This window comes from Polyodon spathula, chromosome 13 (genome assembly GCF_017654505.1).
Source record: "Polyodon spathula isolate WHYD16114869_AA chromosome 13, ASM1765450v1, whole genome shotgun sequence".
In the NCBI taxonomy this organism is placed as follows: Eukaryota; Metazoa; Chordata; class Actinopteri; order Acipenseriformes; family Polyodontidae; genus Polyodon; species Polyodon spathula.
Genome location: NC_054546.1, coordinates 42,086,881 through 42,106,499, shown reverse-complemented (window position 1 = coordinate 42,106,499; position 19,619 = coordinate 42,086,881). Strand labels below are relative to the sequence as shown.

The window sequence follows — 19,619 nt, the reverse complement described above, 5'->3', positions numbered from 1 at the left end:
ATTTCATATGATACTTACATGAGTGTGTCGATGGTCTTGCAGCTGGCCAGAACCTCCAGACAGTCCCGTTCCATGGAGCAGCCTGCGATATCCAAGCAGACGCTCAACCCCCCGGTATTCATCACGAATACTAAAGCTATCATGTCCACTGGTGTGAGCCTGAAGTTTCTTAGTTCGTATCTCAAGGACGCCCCGATGAGCTTCGCTAGCTCCAGGTCCTGGGTTTCATACGTGCAATGGCACAGTTCAATGATTTTTGGACCGGTAAGGTTGGAAGCTGCCAGTTTCTTCAAAATCTCTAAAATAACCTTCTGACGCTTTTCTACCCAGGGTAAGTCGTGTCTGGCCAGTCTGCTGAGAAACTGAGTGCATTCTCGCGATGACAGCCCTGACACGAAGATATGGAACATGTCTGTAAACACAGACTTGGGGTCGTTCCTGGATATCCACTTCGATTTCAGGTTGAACTTTTTCTTGAGCTGGGACTCAGTGATGCTATTGCTAGTGACCAAGTGCAAGGCAGCGAAGAACTCCTGCATGGTCAGATGAGCAAAGGCGCAGCCGAGGTCTTTCGTCCCGTCCTCCTTCTTGACCTCAAACGCCGTGAGAAATCCGTTCTCGGAAGCGAACCTCATGACCGACTCCGGCACGTCCCGAGTGTAAAACACAATGTTACTTTTCTCCAGTCCTTTCATGGCGAGGTGACACAATCCGTTGATCTCCTGTCTGTACTTCTGCAGCAGCAGTGGCTCGGTGGCCACAGAGCTGGAGATCGCTTCCTTCTTCCTGAGGAAAGCTGTCAGCATGTTCATATAAAACTGAGTCATTGTGCTGGGAAGCAGAGGCCGGCTGGATCCTGTGGAAAGCAAGTCATCGAGGCAGACGCAACTGATGAAGCACAACGCTGGCACGTAGCACATGTTCAAAATGTTCCTGTTGTCCATGAGGTAGGCCACGGCTTGCTCCTTGTAGTGACTGTCCCTAAAGAAGTGCAGTGCGTACTCCTCGACTCTTCTGTGGTCAAACCCTAAGACTTCTCCTACGCGATCCACGGCACTCAGGGGCAGGTCCAGAACATCCTTGGGTCTGCAGGTGACGAGCAGCGTGCATCCTTTCAGGATGCTTCCAGTGTACAGACCTGAGAAAAGCTCGGCCACAGAGAGGGGTTTCAGGGGGTCCCGGCAGATATCAGATCTCGCCGGACTGAACTTCCCCAGGAACTCGTCATACCCGTCGAATATCAAGCAGACCCCCCGTGTGTTTGAGGATATGAACTCAAATACTACGTCCTGCTCCTCCTCCGGCAACAGGAAGAAGTTAAAAAGGAGCTGCCTCAGTGTTAGCTTTCTTTTTACGAGGTTCAGCTGCCGGAACTCAAAGAGAAAGGTAAACTGGAGCTGAGAGAAGGTCCCCTTGGCCCACTGGTGACAGATGCTGTGCATGAGCATTGTCTTCCCAGTGCCTGCTTTCCCTAGCAGGACGATCACTCTAGAATCGGAGGTAGTGCTCGGTTCAAGTAAGTCTGAGATCTTTACCATGGTGCCTGTGCCATCCTCAGAGTCCTGCGAGACACAGGGCTCATCTCGAGTCCTGTCGATCCGCTCCCTGAGCTTCGTCACGTTCTTCTTCACTATGCTTATAAACGTCTTGTCCAGCGTGCCCCGCTTCAGCGGGTCTTCAGGGATTTTTTCATACCTGAGCAGCAGCATCTTCATCATCGAGGACTTGTATTTTTCAGCAAAATCTGCAGTATGAAGCAAAAACAAACAAAAAAAAATGCCTGCTGAGCATCCATGGACCATATTTATTTGATTTCATCTTGCAAATACGGAATTAGAAATGGACAGTGCAATGTGCATTGATTGCATGGCTAAAGTCTCAAAAGTGTTTAGTAGAGTCCCCACAAACCTAAATATGTTAGGGGTTCCAGATCTATATCTTTATCATTTTAAAACCCTCTTAAATGCTTTTAAGAAAGTTAGTAAAAACAATCCATAAACCAGGGTGGGTATGTGACATCCATCATACACAATCCCAACAGCGCTAGACTAAAAAAACACCCCCAACATTAAGTGAAGGTGGAAAGATGATAAACAAAGAGATATAAAGCACGGTGTAAGGGGCAGTGGTTTGTTTTACACATCTCACCAATCCGAGGGTGCTTCGTTTCAGTAGCTGGCACAGATTCAGTCGCAGGGCGACGTCTGGGGATTTCTAAAAAAAATGAATAAACAAACGATATCAAGGAGATGATGTCATCACTGGTTACTAAAGAGCTTGCAAACAGAGGCTGTTAAGGGTTGTTTAGTACAGGTGCTGTTTAACATGGCAGCACAAAACAAATGGTTCTATACAAACAGGTCACACTTTTTGTATCTACACCGTGCAGCATGTGATTGTGTAGTAACTATGTTATGACTATGTCACGATCACATGCAGTAATAGTGTAATTACAGGGTTATTGATGAAGTTATTGTAAAGTCCCCTACATACTTACAAAGGAAATGTGCACGCAGTAAATATAAATAGTATATAGTTTCAGAAAGTCATATAGATAGTTGCACAGCTACCTTGTAGCCCAGAAGCTTAGGTATTAACCTACCTAGTCACTAGAACCTTAGGCATTTTAAAGGTTAGTTGGCTTGAAGAAAACATTCATGCCCAAACCATGCGTCCCTTCACCTGATAATGTTTCTTAGTGCAGGTGAAGATCATTACTAACATGCAACGCTTAGGACAGTCAAGATTTAGTTGCATGTTTGGCAGCTGTTTGGAAGTCATCGCTTGGCAGATGCCTTATAATAATGATATTGGCTTCCTTTTGAAAATGATACAGACAACATGGGCTGCTGCTATCACTATACTAGGAGACATCACAGCTCATGTTACTTAAATGTTAAGAAGAGCTTCTATTAGGCACCACACGGGGAATATCAGCACAAAGATGTGTTTCGTTGTAAATGCAAACTGAAGCATGGAGAGGCTGTTCCTGATCAGAAGATAACATTTCAGATCTGAAACGTAATAATAACAAGAAATAGCAGAAAGTAGGACGTTGTAATTTCTAAGAAGTCTAAAAAAGAATTAAAAGAGAACTGCATGGTCTGGCACAGCATGCTATCTGACATGGACAGCAGCATGCTAAAGACCACTTACTGTTCAGGGCCATTGTTAACACATCAGGGTTAATGTGAACCTATGGTTCAAAATAACATTAATAACAATGATGACCCATATATGTATATACTGAATTACAAATGGTACATTGAAACATTGGTACATCCTGCTGAAAGGTGAATTTCCTCCTAAGCTTCAGTTTTTTAGCAGACTGAAGCAGATTCTCTTGCAGTATTTTCCTGTATTTTGCTCCATCCATTCTTCCTTCAATTGTAACAAGATGCCCAGTCTCTGCTGATGAGAAGCATCCCCACAGCATGATGCTGCCACCACCATACTTCACTGTAGGGATGGTGTGTCTTGAGGCGTGGGCAGTGTTAGGTTTGCGCCACACATAGCGCTTTGAGTTTTGGCCAAAAAGCTCTATCTTGGTCTCACCTGACCAAAACCTCACAGCTGGGTCACTCTCATGCTTTCTGGCAAACTCCAGACGTGCTTTCAGATGGTATTTTTTGAGTAATGGCTTCTTTCTTGCCACCCTCCCATACAGCCCAGTGTTATGCAGAGCTCTTGATATGGTTGACTGGTGCACCATTACTCCACTCCCAGCCACTGAACTCTGTAGCTCCTTCAGAGTGATTGTTGGACTCTCTGTGGCTTCTCTCACAAGTCTCCTTCTTGTTTGAGCGCTGAGTTTTGAGGGACGGCCTTTTCTTGGCAGTGCCTGGGTGGTGTGATGCAGCCTCCACTTCCTGATTATTGATCCCACTGTGCTCACTGGGATATCCAAACACTTGGATATTATTTTGTACCCTTTCCCTAATCTATGCATTTGTATTACTTTATCTCTAACTTCTGTAGAATGCTCTTTGGTCTTCATTTTCCTTCAGATTCACAGCCTTACCAATGATCCTTCAACAGTGGGGTTTTTATCCAGAAAATGTGACAGCAACTTTAATGGTTCACAGGTGGAGGCCAATGGTAAGGTAATTGTGCCCTCGTTAGGGCAATTTCTTTCATCGGTGCAAATTGGGAGCTTCCATAGCACAGGGGTTGAATACTTATGCAAGCAAGATATTTCAGTTTTTTATTTTTCTTAAAAATATTTCCCAACATAAAACCAATGTCACTTTACAATAATTGATTCTGAGTTTCAGTGTTTAAAAATAAAATATCAAACAGAACAAAATTTCAATGTACCATTTGTAATTCGGTAATATGAGAGAATTGGATAGGGGTCTGAATACTTTTGCAAGGCACTGTATATATATACATTATATATATATATATATATATATATATATATATATATATAGAGATATATAGAGAGAGAGAGAGAGAGAGAGAGAGAGAGAGAGAGAGAGAGAGAGAGAGAGAGAGAGAGAGAGAGAGTATAGCTACACAGTTCATACACCTTTACCTTGGAATGGGTGAGATGGATCATCTTGAGCACTGCTTGGATACTCTGTAGGGGGTGTTTCATTAGGATTGCCTTAAAAAAAAACAGTGCCCTGAATCTCAATAATATGCTGCAAAACGAACCTGCCAGACTTGCTGCATTAGCTTAAGCTGTTTTAAACTGAACAAAGTAAATGTAAAATGCGAGCTCAGCACCCTGACACCTCTGCTGAACGCAGTGGGACTGTGTGGTATATTATGTTATATGCAGTATAATTAAAGGAAAACTGAAGAGTTTTATATTACAGAAGCATAGAGTTGTCTACAGGTATACTCCTAGGCTGTTACGCTGGGCTGTCAATGGGAACCTTTGTGATGCCCGTGTATCAAAAGTGGACAGTGTGCTGTAGATTGCAGGATATACTGACTGGGATACCATTGAAAGTCACTGCCAAAGAGATTCCACATGGCATAAAATATTAATTATTTAAAATTTCGCCTCCACACTCCTTCTCTTTTTAAAGGTTAGGGTTCATTGTCAGTGATCCATGCTTGATGTAAGTGTATATTTTGTTTTATTTACCATCTCCGGCTGCAGACATTAGCCTTGTTTCCAGTTGCATGGGCAACCCGTTGCATATCATGCAGACAGTCTCAATGAACTGGCGACATGTCCCGGTGTCTTTGTCCCTGAACAGATCCACTATAAGTGAGACTCTCCCCTTCCTGTCTGCAGCCCTGTTCACCTCCTCCTGCTCCTCTGCATTCAGCAAGCTACAGAGCTGCTGAAGAACCCCAGCAGCCTCCAGACTGAGCACTTCCACCAACTGGGACCTCACAGCGCCCAGCTCCGAGTACAGGTCGACCTCATCCATTCTGCAACATAGCTGCAAAGGAAACCAGTCACTGAGCCATACACACATCCACTGCATTCATTGTGATTAAGGGGAACATCCTGGAAAAACGGCTGGGTTTTTTGTTGTTATTTGTTTTAGGTAGTTTTTAATTCTCTCAGTTCAAAATAATCTCAAAACAGCAAGTTGTTGGAGCCTATTTCAATGATCCAATGCTGAGGATCTTAAAAGGACTGCATGATCTCTAATGCCCTGACAGGTTTTGTATCCCAGTTTAACACCCTATTACCTGTGTTCTGGACGACTCTCTATTGTTGTAATTGCATCAATGTTTTTTTTGCTATGCTTACTAACTATTCAGGCGTGTCAGAAGATTTTCTGAAATGAGATGGGTAAGGGCCTCTGCTAAGAAATAAATAAATAATAATAATAATAATAATAATAATAATAATAATAATAATAATAATAGGGAAGCATGTTGGCGTTGCACTCCACAATGTTGCCCATAGGCGAAGTACTGAGCACTGCAGTATGGGCAGCACTGATATTAAAAAAACCCAAAAAAGAAACCGAAATCAACAGCACACATCTAATCAACTGCCAAACAGTAAAGCTGAAAATGAAAGCAAGGCTCTGAAAATGAGAAGCGAACAAAAGAGGCAACTAAATAAAGAATGTATTAAACTGTATCATTCAGCACTAAGGCTTAGGTTGAGGCTGGACACTGCGAGTTCTACCAGAACTCCACAAAATAGATAACAATATGCCACGGTTTGCCACATTCTCTATCGTGGGTTCCTAAACTCAGCATCTATTCTTCTTTGACACAACCTGAGAGTGGTTAACAGGAACCCCTCCACCAGCCTGGGGAGCTGAGGAGCAAGTCATTATTAAACAAAGCCTAATTCATATCATACCTCAACACTGTTTTTTTTTTTGTTTTTGTTTTTTAGTAGTAGTTCTGGTGACAATGATTTAACTTGCATATTATTTATGACTTTTTTTAAGGTTTGTTTTTGATAAAATAAAAATGACTTTAATTTGGTTAATTTGATTGTTTTTAAGAAACGCTGTAGAAGGATTCTATGGGGTGCTAAATGAAAAAAACAACAACAACAAAAAAAAAAAAAAATGCACATATCTTACCAGGTGTTTTATCCTGGGTTTAACTTAAATCTCAGAATTTTCTCAATATTTAACCCAAAAAATGTAATCCCCCCCCCCCCCAGATTTAGCTTAATACATAAATGTTAATAAAAACATACTTAAAGGTTTTGAAATGTATTACTTTCATACATAATTTATAAACATTGAAAACACATATCACAAACTCAACATTTAAAGTCAATATGACAATTAAATCTGAAAAGAAAAATGCCTCAGTCTTTAAAAGTAACTAACAGATAAATCTGCAGAACTCGTTATTGTACACTTGGCATCCAACATAAGAGATAAATGTTGAGTTTGTGATAGGCGTTTTCAATATTTATAAATTATATCTGAAAGTACACATTTCAAAACCTTTAAGTATGTTTTTGTTAACATGTCTGTTTTTAAACTAAATCCGGCAAAGCAATCTAATTTTTCTGGTTAAATATTAGAAACATTACGTTATTTAACAGGATTCTTTACCACAAAAATAAAAGCTGAATCCACTTTCATTATGATTGAAGTCAGTGTAGCATGGTTGTATTTTAATAACCAACATGAAAGTGTGTTATGCTGTCCTGGGTAGTTTTCTTATTTTTTTAATTAAATTGCTATGGCATTGTATGCTGTTTTTAGTTGTATTGACGGTTGTACTATTACAATGTTACCTTATTTTCATTTGGTGAACGAGAGATGACTCCTGTAAAAGCACGCTCTTCCAAATAATCCTGCAAACTGGAACGAGCAGCTGTCACAAATGTTTTAATTAAACTCAATGCGCTGTAATGAAGGCAAGGACATTAGAAGAGTTCAAATGTATGTCGCTGCCATTGCTATAATTTCAAGAACATGTGGCAAACCAGTAATCTTCACAGTTACACGTGACACAATTGGTTGAAAATCTTCAACAGCAAAAACAACAACAAATACTAAGGGTTATGAAGGTCGCAAATGGCCGTTATGCGGAATGCGTAAAAAGTGCCAATTTGTGACGTTTTTCGCGTGCCACAATCCGTTTTGCGCTGTGCACAAATATAATGTATGCATAGCGCAATTTGGAGTGGCAGTTTGCAAGATCCTTCCGTGTTCGAAATTATGCGCCCAGCACAAAACCAGTTTTGCAAGTCACAAAATAACACTTTTAAAAAGCAAGCCTCAACCCTGCGCACATCATTCATCCAATCACTTAAGTGGAATGCAGGCGCTTTCCGAGGTTCTACTACCATGGAAAACACCCTGCGATCATACAAGGTTCTGTCCACATCTATATAATGATTATATTCAAAAGAACGATTGTGAACAACAGCATCACTAGTGTTAATACATGTTTAAAAAATAAACAGGGAAGATGTAATCATGATCGTTCTTTCGTACCGAAAGAAAACTGATCAGTTTCCCAAGCACGCTTTCTTAGTGCTGAAAGAATAACTCCTAAACCAGAGTCAAGAGCTGCGCGCTATCATAGTACTTACCGTCGGTACGTAACATAGACCGAGCCGGTAGACACTAAACAACTACCTGTATGATGCAGGAAAGCTTTATTTTAATAGACACATACAGCAGTATATAAACCCTAGATCGATCAAGCAACAGTTTGCACCTCCTTACCTTGCATTCACATAGGGTTCAATATCAAATACACTGCTTATACATAGTAAAGTTAATGTGTGAAATGTGCTTCTTTCTTATTCCACTGCCCGTTCAGCCCATTTTATTTAACTTGAATTAATTGTCCCCCAGGATCTGTCAAGTTTTTTTTTATAGCCTATATATGTATATAGGCAATTAAAAAAACATGTGATTCCAGCTGGATTATTAATATTATTAATTGTTGTTGTTGTTAATGTATGTGTGTATTTTCTTATAACAGACACCCTTATCCAGGGCGACTTACAGTTCTTCAAAAAAAAAGTTTGATAAGCGAGATCACGGGTAATACTGAGAAATTAAAAAAAAAAAAAAAAAAAAAAACAGACGGTACTGTAACAGAAAACAAGAAAGTCAAAAAATGTGCATGAATTAGACTAGGTAACATCAACTCATATTTGTGTGACACCTGTCACAATTATGGAGACAGAAGTAGAGGAATCATAAACTCACTTCCCAGCAAACAGCAGAGCACAGATACATGTTTGAATTCCACAGAGTCTGTGATGGCCCTTTAAATATCTAACTTATCAGCCATCCTGTGATAATGATAAACATTAGATACAAATTTATACATGTATGCAAATTTCATATGCTTAAGCACAAAAATATTTGAATTGTTCCGAAGGCCAAATTTGAATGAAAATGGCTAAGTTTTGCGATAAGCGTGACAGGCTTGCCATGCGCATAATGTTTCCATTACATGCGTTTACTAAGCGCCCTAGACTCGGCAACATTGGCAAAGGGCTGCCGTGCCCAAGGACACAACCCGTAACATATCCATGTAGTTGCGTTCTCCAAAGACTTCCTTTCCTTTTCATGCCACTCACCCGGTAATTGCGCACTCAGGTATAATTTAAAGTTAAATGAAGAATGGAGTTTGATGCTATAGAGATAGTCTGTCCGTCTCGTTCATGCTGACACTTATCCAGTTAGCAAGTCTCTACAATATATTTTTTATTTAAGTCATATGTTGAATAACCTACACTATCCTGTGCTCCATTGTTTCAATGCTCCATTTAGTAGCTTATTTATATATTTGTGGGGGTGTGAATGCAACTTCGGTGGTGACAATCCTACTGATGGTGTTGAGCTTTGATTCTGCAATCCATGTGCAGGTTACATTTGAGTGTTGACTCTTCTGAGGAATACTGGTATTTACTGTGCACCTCTGACAGCTGCTTGGCAGGGTATTGTTAACAGTCCATTGTCGTGTAGTATTGCTGTTCTGTTCATTCACGCGTAGCACTTGTGCATTTCTGCTATACTGGTATTGAATGCGCAGGTGGTTTTGCGAGGCACAAACACATTTGCAAATTGAGCAAAAAACTGCTACTATCCAACTTTGCGCAACTGTTTTGTGTCGTGTTGGAAAATATAATTTTTTTGTGCAAAAGCACACATTTTTTGCGAGGCACTCATTTTGCGAAGGGATTGCGCATCGCTTGGAACATGTGGGCCCTTTTGTGTTTTCATGTGAACAATAATATCAGCCCTGCTCATTTTTTAGCTTCCATTACTGATCTAATGGAATATCTGATGTAAATTGTATTATAATTTGAATATATTTTGACAGCCTTTAAAGAACAACAGTGCTGTAGTCGGCTTCGAGCATTATTGAATATCCGTAACTACTGTTACATGAACCATGAATCACCGGCATAATACCACGCTAGCTAAATTACACTGTAACAATAACAATTTCCCAACATTTGTTCTTTGTCTTGAAAGCGGGTTGAAGGACCACAACAAAAAGTCGCCCTACTGACATCACCTGGTCTCTGTCTCTGAATTGCGTGATGCATGTGGAACTGTACTGTACATTGCCAGAAAGAAAACCGAATTCATGTAAAGTTCTGCTCTGTCTGCTTGGATCTCTAAACTGTTGAACGCAGCCATTCCAATCTCGGTCGCACCTGCTTCATCTAGTTAGGTTTCCTGCACGTTGCTTAATAAATGAACCCTCGCTGAAATGTGAGTATTATTTTAAAGAATATTTACTTACTTATGAGGACCGGCCCCTCACTCTGTACATTAAAATAAAAATAACGTGTTATTTTTTTTTTTGTTTGTTTTTTTAACTCTTAATTAGGCCCACTCGTACACATGTACAATATGCTAATACAACAGTACTTCATCCCAAAAGTGAAATATTACAGACATTCAGTTGTATTGAAGTCAGGACGAAGTGTAATGCTATTCAGTAGTAATATCTTATTGTATAAGGCGTCCCATGAGCGTCTGGGAATCCCCGTTTTCTGAACGCTCCTGGGCACATTATAATACAGTCGCATTAATGTTACATTAACCCTGCTGCTCACAACCTTTGCATCAAAAGCCATACAAGCAACGTTACCATATATGGATAGATATATCCATATATGCCAATCTATAGGTTGCGTTATATTATTCTCACTAAACAAAGGCGCACCCCGATTAACCCCTTTCTGTACGGCAGCGGCGTTGCGTGCACTCCTGCGTACTGGTAACACATTTTACACACATGTAACGCTTAGCAGAACCTCTTCCTTAACCCTGTATAAGCGAGTTATTAATAAAATGTTTTTAAACAATGATTCATTTCTATATTCTGCATCTTACCGGAGCTTGGAGTGCTGAGCACTGTGATGTGGGAATCTGAAAGTGAAAGTCAAACTAGAATAGTTTTATTTTCAGGTTAAATCTGCAGCAACCGACCGAGAAATAAAAAAAGATTATTCATATTACTGCCATCTAGTGTTTCACGATGTCACGAGTTTTCACCGTCATTATATCGACTTGAGTTGTCCTTTTGGGGTTTTCAAAAGGGGGGCAGACTAAAATAATACACACAGTGCTAAATACACTATTTAATTGAAAGATTTTGCATTGCCAAGAATACTTTAGGTCAAGTCTATTTTCAACAAATACTCACTGATCTCGGGATATAAAAATCAACAAATACAAAGGCCAATATAGAAATTGCCCAGGCGCATCTCAAACCATGTTTTCATACCTCTTTTCAAATACCAGAAGTCACAATAGAGACAATTTCATAATTAATAACACAATTGGCTCTTGGTTTAAAATGAAAGCTTTATTGAAATAATCCATTTAGTAATATAAATAGCTTGTACGGCAAGTTTGTTTATTTAAAAAAAAAAAAAAAAGAATTAATAAAGTGTTATATGAAAAAAAGAATTCTTTATGTCAGCAAATATAATGGGGTTTGAACTAAGCCACTGTCTAATATCACTGGGCAGGTGGTTGATGTCTTAGTTTTTTGCTTTCCTCGATACCTTATTTCATGCTGATAACAAAAATGACTCTAGTAGCATGTTGATTCCAAATTTAAGCAGAATCAATGTGTGGGATTGCCCAAACAGTAATTAATATTCCCATACTGATTACTACGCTAAAAAAGTAAAATATACAGATAAACCTGTCTAAGACATAAGCAACCATGTGCCAGTCATTTTGTGATTCCTCCTTGAGTTTAGCATTGGCCAAGTGGCGTCTGATCATTAAGATTTCAAGCAGCACCTTCTTCAGCAGTATTGCTTCACTACTGTCCTTCGTGCTTGTTTTCTCCGTGGCTTTTTTCATTCGAATCGATGTTCTTGGTATGCTGGAATCTGAGAGAGGCAGATAATCAGCACAATAGCGTTAAGACACTGTGTGACAGTAATATAGACACTATTGTTGTAAAATGTGGGAACAGAATTGATGCGCTATCTTTATTTCAATACAATTACAGCAGTGACAGTAAACTAACAAGTCTACAGGACAGCTGTACAAAATCAACAGATTACAATAATTTGGGTTCAAATTGAGACACTAAAGAAAATGATCAAATCAGGTATAAAAACTAGCTTGGAAGAAATACTTTAGTGTTCCTGTGTGCAGCAGCTTTGTTGCCTTTTTCTATTTTCATAACTTGGAAGGTCTTACTTGAGAAACCGATAATGCTCTCATCAGCTCCTGTATCTGCTGTGTGACTGGTTTTCACAAGAAGGGCTTTTGCCATGTGCTTCAGCACCCACTTTTTCATCCAGCTCGGCACCTCAGAGCTCACGGATGACATTTCCACCATGTACAAGACTCCGACTGTACCCATTATACTTACTATCATCAGTGCAAAGCAAAGTCCGCAAAACACCCCTGTGAATGCAATATGAGGAACGTTATTTACATTGCATTTGATAGGCAGATGACAAAAAAAGGGTCTAACAGTCATGAAAGTTACATTTTAAAAATAGGATGTTACAGATAATATCGAAATACGGATTGAATACCATGGGACGAGGGCTGCTGTTTTTACTGTTTTGTTTTTGTCATCATGGGTCTTCATTAATCACACTTTTTTAGGACACACTGTACCTATGATAAGTTTACTACAATTTTTATAAATTTAAGAAGGTAGTTGCCCATGTGAAAAATATCAGCTCTATAGTTGTGTTGTGTGTTACCTAGAATGGGAAACACGTCTGTTTTGGGTAGCTGATCATTTAATATTAGAAGCAGAACCAAGAATCCAAGGACAACTGTGATCTTGAACCCCAGCCTTTCCCCTCCAGTTACTGAAATAAACATGCCAGAAAAATCCAAGATTATCAGAAGCCCTGCTGGGCATATCAAATTCACCACATACACAATTGGTATCCTTTTTAATGTTATCTGAAAAAAAGAGATATTAGACATTATAGCTATTTAAAATGAACTGATCTTCATTTTCCTAAGCAAATGAATCTGGTTACAATGCAACTGCACACCCCTGAAATTATACTTTTAATAGGTTTAATAATTTAATAATTTAATATTGCGTTACTTTATATACTGGGATAACAATTCTTTTGTTTTATTCACAAACATCTTCCTAGCTTTAAGTGATCAAGGACAACACATTACATAATACTGAAGATGAGTCAAATGCCATCTTATCATCTTTTACATACACTGTACTTATAGTTGCAAATTAGGACTGTGACTCTACAAAGGGAAAACCAGTACAGGCAGTAACCCTAATTTGCAAAAGTGTAGATCAACGTTGCAACAGAAATTAACAGAATATTATCAAGTACAATCGAATACACTTTTTCAAACACTTGAAATATGAGAATGTTAGCAGATCAAGAAGACGCCTCTGAGTTTGCTTTTCTTGTTGACATATGAAACGTGCACAGTAGGGTTAATGTATCTTCGATAAATATTTCTTATGAATAATATTGAGAGAGACTCAAATTCCTCCCTTGAGCAATTACTTCAGACTGCACAGCAAGCTATGTCTTTTTTTCTCATTGTTGATGACTCTTACCGTGTATTTGACTTGACTGTACAGAATGCCACTGAAAGAAAGATTTCGGTTCTGGACATCAACATGCAGAAGTTCCCACTCTCCTCTTTTAGAGAAATTATCCCTTGAGCGCTGGGTTACAACAGAAGAGTTGGATGCTGCAAGCACAGTCATCTGTTCCACTGGTCGTTTAATAATGAAATAAAAAAAAGAAATTATAACAGTGTATTGAATGAAACCTTCAGCCACTTGTGCGATTTTGTGCAAAGAGACACAGAGATATAGAATTGTTTTATTTGCACATCCATACAAATAACTGATTAGATTAAATCCACATACAATTTCTGTTACAGAGGAACAGTATTAGATGACTGTCAACAGTAACAGTATAAACTTTTAACTTACTGGATTAAGTTATTTCTATCAAGAGTTAGTTTTAGTGATGTTTCGTTTGCTTATTTGAGAGGTTGGAACTGTTACAATGGAAGAAAGAGATGTGCTACTGTAAACCCTGCTCTCTCAAGCAGCTCTATCTGATCTAAGCAGATGCAGCTTTGGTGCCTGTTTTAAAACAGCTTTAATTGGAACTAGCAGCTCCAATAGTTGGGTCAGCATTAGACTGCACCAGCAATCTTTGCTTCTGTTGTGATACATATTATATATCTGTTTATGCATTAAGTTTATTAATAGATGTGTATCTGAACTTGTATATTTTAATTTAATTAACTCACCTGTATGCACATAAGGACCAAAAGTTATTGTGCACTTTTGGGTGTCAAAAGGAAATCCAAAAATGTCCAACGTGCAGGCACTAACAAGTCTTATAGGCTTGGAATGTTTAACTGAGCCATCATGTTTCACTTCTAAAATATTAACCACAGGGCTTGCATCACCATCCATGCTACAAAATAAGAGTTCTGTGATTAGAATTTATTTTATTTTATTTGTTCTTTAATTTATTGTGCCCAATTATTTTCCCCCAATTTAGAATGTCTAAACATTTTTCTCTCCTCACGGCTGAAGAGATCCAAAGGTTCAGTTGGTGTCCTCTGATCCCATGACCAAGCCAGCTTTCTCTTCTACACCGAGGAGCTCAAGAGCAGATGTCAGTGGGCTACAAGCCTCTGGAGGACGAAGGCCAGCCCTGCAGGTTCCGCTCTGAGATCACCGGGTAGCAGTGTTCGCTGTAGCTCATTGAGGAGAAACAGCAACTGCACACACACAAGCCAGAAGCTCATGCAACAGCTTCACACTCAAAGGTAATATGTCAACCCAGCATAGATATGTGTTGCAGACTGCAGAATGTGACAGCTCTCTACTGCAGTGAAATACACTTACACCTCATAGATATAGAGGTCTGGTAACCACAACAGGTCCAATGGTATTGTCATTGACTCCATTCCACAAAACTTATTAGGATCCCATGATATAAAGCTGTTTTTCCATTTCTGTAATTTACAAGTACCAGTTAGTCTACAAACACTGAAGCAGTTTTAAAATGTAAATACATACAGCAATGGATTTGTGCTATGCAATAGTACTTACCATGTCCAGCCACAGCAGACTTGTAAGGCTTTGTGTCATCCCTTCCTAGTAAAAAACAAACCAAAAACCATCCAGTTATTGTGACCAAGGAAAATAAACGTAAATATTTAAAAGAATGCTTATGGTGTGCAGGGTGAATCATACAGCGCATGTTCACACTCCGAAGGCATTCTGAAGGGAGCGCTGCTTTGGCTCTGTCGCTCCCATGTGTTAGGGAGGCAAAATCTGCAGGGACTGCTTCTCCTCATCATGCTATAGCAAACCCTGCTGGCCAGGCATCCAGTGATATCAGAGCGGACACCTGCAGGGCTGGCCTTGGTCCTCCAGAGGCCGGTAGCTTGCTGACATCCGCTCTCGAGTCCCTGGGTGTAAAAGAGGAACCTGGCTTGTCCCTGGGATCTGAGGACACCCACTAAACCTTCAGATCTACTAAGCTGTGAGGGGAATTGCTGCGATGAGAAGAAAAAATGACTGGACATTCTAAATTGGGGAGAAAATGAGGGAGAAAATAATTGGGAGTACTACATGGAAAAAATATATAAAACATGCTGCCCCACTGAACACATTTTTGTACTATTTACGGCAGCAACAGAACCATGATTATGGGGCATTACTTACTGCTGCACGTTAAAAGTATATCTTCAGCAATTTTAACTGCTTATATTTAACACTATTAGTCATTGATTGCTGGTACTTGTGCAGCTTTCTATAGATTAGAAATGTGCCCATGGATTAGACTGATGTGTTATTTTATTTAAATTCACCAGAGTTCAATTTAGTTGTAGGGTGTGGGACATCAAGCTCTGCTAAAATGACATCAAGCTCTGCTAAAATGACATCAAGCTCTGCTAAAATGGCATCAAACTCTACTAAAATGACATCATCAAGCTCTGCTAAATGACATCAAGCTCTACTAAAATGACATCATCAAGCTCTGCTAAAATGATATCAAGCTCTACTAAAATGACATCATCAAGCTCTGCTTTAACTCAGGAAGCAAAACATATATGTAAAAAAGAAATGTTCTTATACTGCACAAACAGTTTGAACCATACATTAAACATGCAACCCCCCCCCCCATTTGTTTTTAATTAAAAAAAAATTTAAAAAGTTGAATTGTTGATCCATGCCAACGTGGTCTCCCTGAGTTTCTTACCAGTTGAATAATGTTAGCCACGGTAGAGTCAATGAAGACTTGAGAAGGCTTTCTCCAATCATCTACTGGTCGGGATTGTAAAAAACGCACAGAATCAGTCAGGTTCAAATGTTCCATCAATTGAAAATATTCGCAGGAATCCTCAGAAAACAAAACACCTGCAAAAAAACACCTGTGTTAACCCTAAAGTGACGTTACATCAGTGGGTATGCCTGATTTTCAGAGCTTGGGAACTTAGCTTGAGTAAAATCTGCTTTAATAAAGGACTGAAACTGAAAAGCAATTCACATTATTAGCATATTTGACAAAGGGTAGATTCAATCTGAAAAATACAGCTCCTGCATATTTTTTCCCTGCTCTGATGTCCGCATATTCCCACTGATAGCAAGCTTAACAAACATAACAAGCTTAACCTAATGAGGTTTTCAAGGGGTGAGTACAATTATAAACTCAAGTAATATGACCCATGAGAATCAGGCTGGTAATGTTTGGGACGTGATCCATTTCTGGTTTGTTTCTTATATTTTAACATTAACATGGAATTAGATTCCTTCTTTAAAAAAATGTGAATTAACGTAAAAAAATGATATTATTCACATTTAAAGCATAATCAAAACAAACACTTGAAATCTAGCTCTGCTTTCATAGACCCAAATAGCACTCATTTGTGAAACCAGCTGATAAACTTCAAAAGCAAATGTATAAAACATGACAGACAAAGCTGAAGATAAAATATCCAATAAGCAAGTAGAGATACTAAGGCCCTTTATGAAAGTCTCCCATACTAAAAGCATAGCAAAGTGTAATACAATATATTGAAAGCATGTTAAAGCATAGGTAAGCATTGTAAACAATAGAGAGGTATGGTAATTGATATTTTTAATTAAAGTTCGGGAGGAGGGTCAGACACCAATCTCTGAGTCACCAAATTGAATCATTCAATTTACACATTAGCTAATTAAGATCGTTAGCACTATAAATACCCTCTTCACTTTCCTCTCAGTTGCGTTTCGATTTCATTGTAACCCACCACCTCCCCATCGCCACCTTTCTTAAAAAAAAATTCTATATTTTATCAATGGGGGTCTCCGCCTCGTCCATTCGGCCAGGCAGCCAGCCCTCAAACCAAGTTAGGTTTGATGCCAAATGAAAGCGTATATACATCATAATTCTCTGTGAAATCACACACTCCACATTCTCCACAATAAATAGTTGTACTAAAACATTTTGTGATTGGTGTTTGTACCGAACTACTGAAAGCATATTAATAAACGTGGCAACCCAGGGTAAACCATGGGAAATGCAGAGTATAAGCAAGGGAAAAGCATGGGAAAACTGTAAAAATTATATTTGCCATCCTTTTACCATTCTTTCTATCCTTGACCATTCTTGTCTAGGCTGTCATTATGCTATGTAACATTTTGCTATACTTTACCAGTATTACCAGTATGTCACAGTATTTTTTATTTTTATTTTTTTAAGAAAATGTATATAAAAAATGACACTTACCCAAATGTGCAACGATAGTAAGTATGATGAAAACAGATTTTGCCATGACTGTATGTAACAGTGTTATTTCTTGAAGACTTTGTAAAGGTTTTGCTTTATTCACAAACATCTTCCTAGCTTTAAGTGATCAAGGACAACACATTACATAATACTGAAGATGAGTCAAATGCCATCTTATCATCTTTTACATACACTGTACTTATAGTTGCAAATTAGGACTGTGACTCTACAAAGGGAAAACCAGTACAGGCAGTAACCCTAATTTGCAAAAGTGTAGATCAATGTTGCAACAGAAATTAACAGAATATTATCAAGTACAATCGAATACACTTTTTCAAACACTTGAAATATGAGAATGTTAGCAGATCAAGAAGACGCCTCTGAGTTTGCTTTTCTTGTTGACATATGAAACGTGCACAGTAGGGTTAATGTATCTTCGATAAATATTTCTTATGAATAATATTGAGAGAGACTCAAATTCCTCCCTTGAGCAATTACTTCAGACTGCACAGCAAGCTATGTCTTTTTTTCTCATTGTTGATGACTCTTACCGTGTATTTGACTTGACTGTACAGAATGCCACTGAAAGAAAGATTTCGGTTCTGGACATCAACATGCAGAAGTTCCCACTCTCCTCTTTTAGAGAAATTGTCCCGTGAGAGCTGGGTTACAACAGAAGAGTTAGATGCTGCAAGCACAGTCATTTGTTCCACTGGTCATTTAATAATGAAATAAAAAAATAAATTATATATCAACCACTTGTCGATTTTGTGCAAAGAGAAACAGAGATATAAAATTGTTGTATTTGCACATCCATACAAATAACTGATTAAATCCACATACAATTTCTGTTACAGAGGAACAACATTAGATGACTGTCAACAGTAACAGTATAAACTTTTAACTTATTGGGTTAGGGTTACCATCCATGCTACAAAATAACAGGTCTGTGATTAGAATTTATTTTGTTTGTTTTTTAATTTAGTGTGCCCAATTATTTCCCCCCAATTTAGAATGTCCTTCATTTTTGTGGGAGTGGATAAAAACGATAACATTCAAAAATGTTGCTGAAGCAGAAAAATGCCTTCATGATGATATCGTTGCAGTGTCCTGCTGCCTCTCTGTGGTGTAGCGAAGGAATGAGATATGGAAAATTGACCATGGAGAATTTGCACCGGGATTATAAAACTGCCCATTTCCCTTTCCCTAACTGTAGGCTAATAAAATTAAAAATATCTATTTTTATTGAATGTGTTAAACTATTGCAGCAATGTTTCAGGGGTTCTTACTGGCAGTGCAGTTTGTACTGGTAATATCAAAAAGCATATTTACATATTCTTCTGGTTCTTTAAAAATAAATAAATAAATAAACATGTCTACTTTCACATTCAAACAGGTTAGTGCTGTAGAATTTATTACATCAGAGAAAAGATTAGATTTTTTTTATTTTACAAAATGAGATTGACTTGTTTTAAAATTATTACTTGAAAGATTAAACGAAAAACTCAGGTGTATGCAAGTAAAGGAAAACAACGGGCCGTGGGAGTTTTATGAAAACCATAATAATATGTACACTGCGAATTAAAAGAAACACATTGACCACGACTACTATATGACTAATATATTTTCAAGTGCGGCAGTTTATTACTTGTTCTTTTGTTTTAAGATATAAATAATTGTATAATAACTGTTAAAACAAAATACCCTAACGGGAAAATATGCTTACCTATGACGACCGTTTATCAGCACTGTCACAGACAGCTCGACCACGGGCTAGCGCTTGTGCAACACGGGGTTGTTATTGTGGGGAGATTTTGTGAGTTTAAATAAATGTGGGTTTTGTAAAGGCAAAAAGGCTTTGTTTCAGATGCAGATGTGTTGTTTTTCTTCTCAGTAACATGTGATTTGGAACAGGAGGGTAAAGCCTATAATTGGATCTGTTAATTATGTTGGTCATATATATATATATATA

General features: G+C 38.5%; 2 protein-coding genes across 8 annotated transcripts in view; both read right to left on the bottom strand.

Annotated features, from left to right (window-relative positions):
- The window catches only part of nlrc5 (NLR family, CARD domain containing 5), a 38,485-nt gene extending 27,621 nt beyond the window's left edge, over nucleotides 1-10,864 (bottom strand). For 2 of the 4 annotated variants that reach the window (XR_005951369.1, XM_041268862.1), the window contains exons 1-5: nucleotides 10,767-10,864; nucleotides 5,099-5,402; nucleotides 4,538-4,609; nucleotides 2,149-2,214; nucleotides 19-1,744 (exon numbers count right to left, since the gene is read on the bottom strand). Coding sequence is in view for 3 of the 4 variants with exons in the window: in XM_041268862.1 (XP_041124796.1) it covers nucleotides 19-1,744; nucleotides 2,149-2,214; nucleotides 4,538-4,609; nucleotides 5,099-5,390 (2,156 nt within the window). In the remaining variant the exon portion in view is untranslated. The remainder of the gene's footprint in view (nucleotides 1-18; nucleotides 1,745-2,148; nucleotides 2,215-4,537; nucleotides 4,610-5,098; nucleotides 5,403-10,766) is intronic. The other 2 variants (XM_041268861.1, XM_041268863.1) reach the window with 1 other exon arrangement.
- Nucleotides 10,865-11,194: 330 nt separating this feature from the next.
- Nucleotides 11,195-19,594, bottom strand: LOC121325807 (5-hydroxytryptamine receptor 3A-like). Of its 4 annotated transcripts, none has more exons than XM_041268864.1 (11): nucleotides 19,374-19,594; nucleotides 18,199-18,309; nucleotides 17,648-17,764; nucleotides 16,139-16,296; nucleotides 14,983-15,027; nucleotides 14,776-14,885; nucleotides 14,169-14,338; nucleotides 13,459-13,619; nucleotides 12,614-12,821; nucleotides 12,096-12,305; nucleotides 11,195-11,779 (listed from the first exon to the last, which is right to left on the bottom strand). In XM_041268864.1, the coding sequence occupies exons 3-11, from the start codon at nucleotides 17,754-17,756 to the stop codon at nucleotides 11,496-11,498; spliced, it is 1,455 nt and encodes a 484-aa protein (XP_041124798.1). In that variant the 5' UTR covers nucleotides 17,757-17,764; nucleotides 18,199-18,309; nucleotides 19,374-19,594; the 3' UTR covers nucleotides 11,195-11,495. The 4 variants fall into 4 exon arrangements, 3 of the variants coding, with proteins under 3 accessions (XP_041124798.1, XP_041124800.1, XP_041124799.1); XM_041268866.1 differs by having other exon boundaries at nucleotides 12,271-12,305; XR_005951370.1 differs by lacking the exon at nucleotides 17,648-17,764 and having other exon boundaries at nucleotides 12,614-12,724.
- Between the last annotated feature and the right edge of the window lie 25 nt (nucleotides 19,595-19,619).

Coding starts and splice junctions, on each gene's coding strand:
- LOC121325807 (XM_041268864.1), bottom strand. CDS start 17,756: ATGTTTGTGAATAAAGCAAAACCTTTACAAAGTCTTCAAGAAATAACA. Junction 13,620..14,168: donor TGGTCCTTATGTGCATACAG/GTGAGTTAATTA, acceptor TTAAACGACCAG/TGGAACAGATGACTGTGCTT. Junction 12,822..13,458: donor ACAGTCAAGTCAAATACACG/GTAAGAGTCATC, acceptor TCTTTTTTTCAG/ATAACATTAAAAAGGATACC.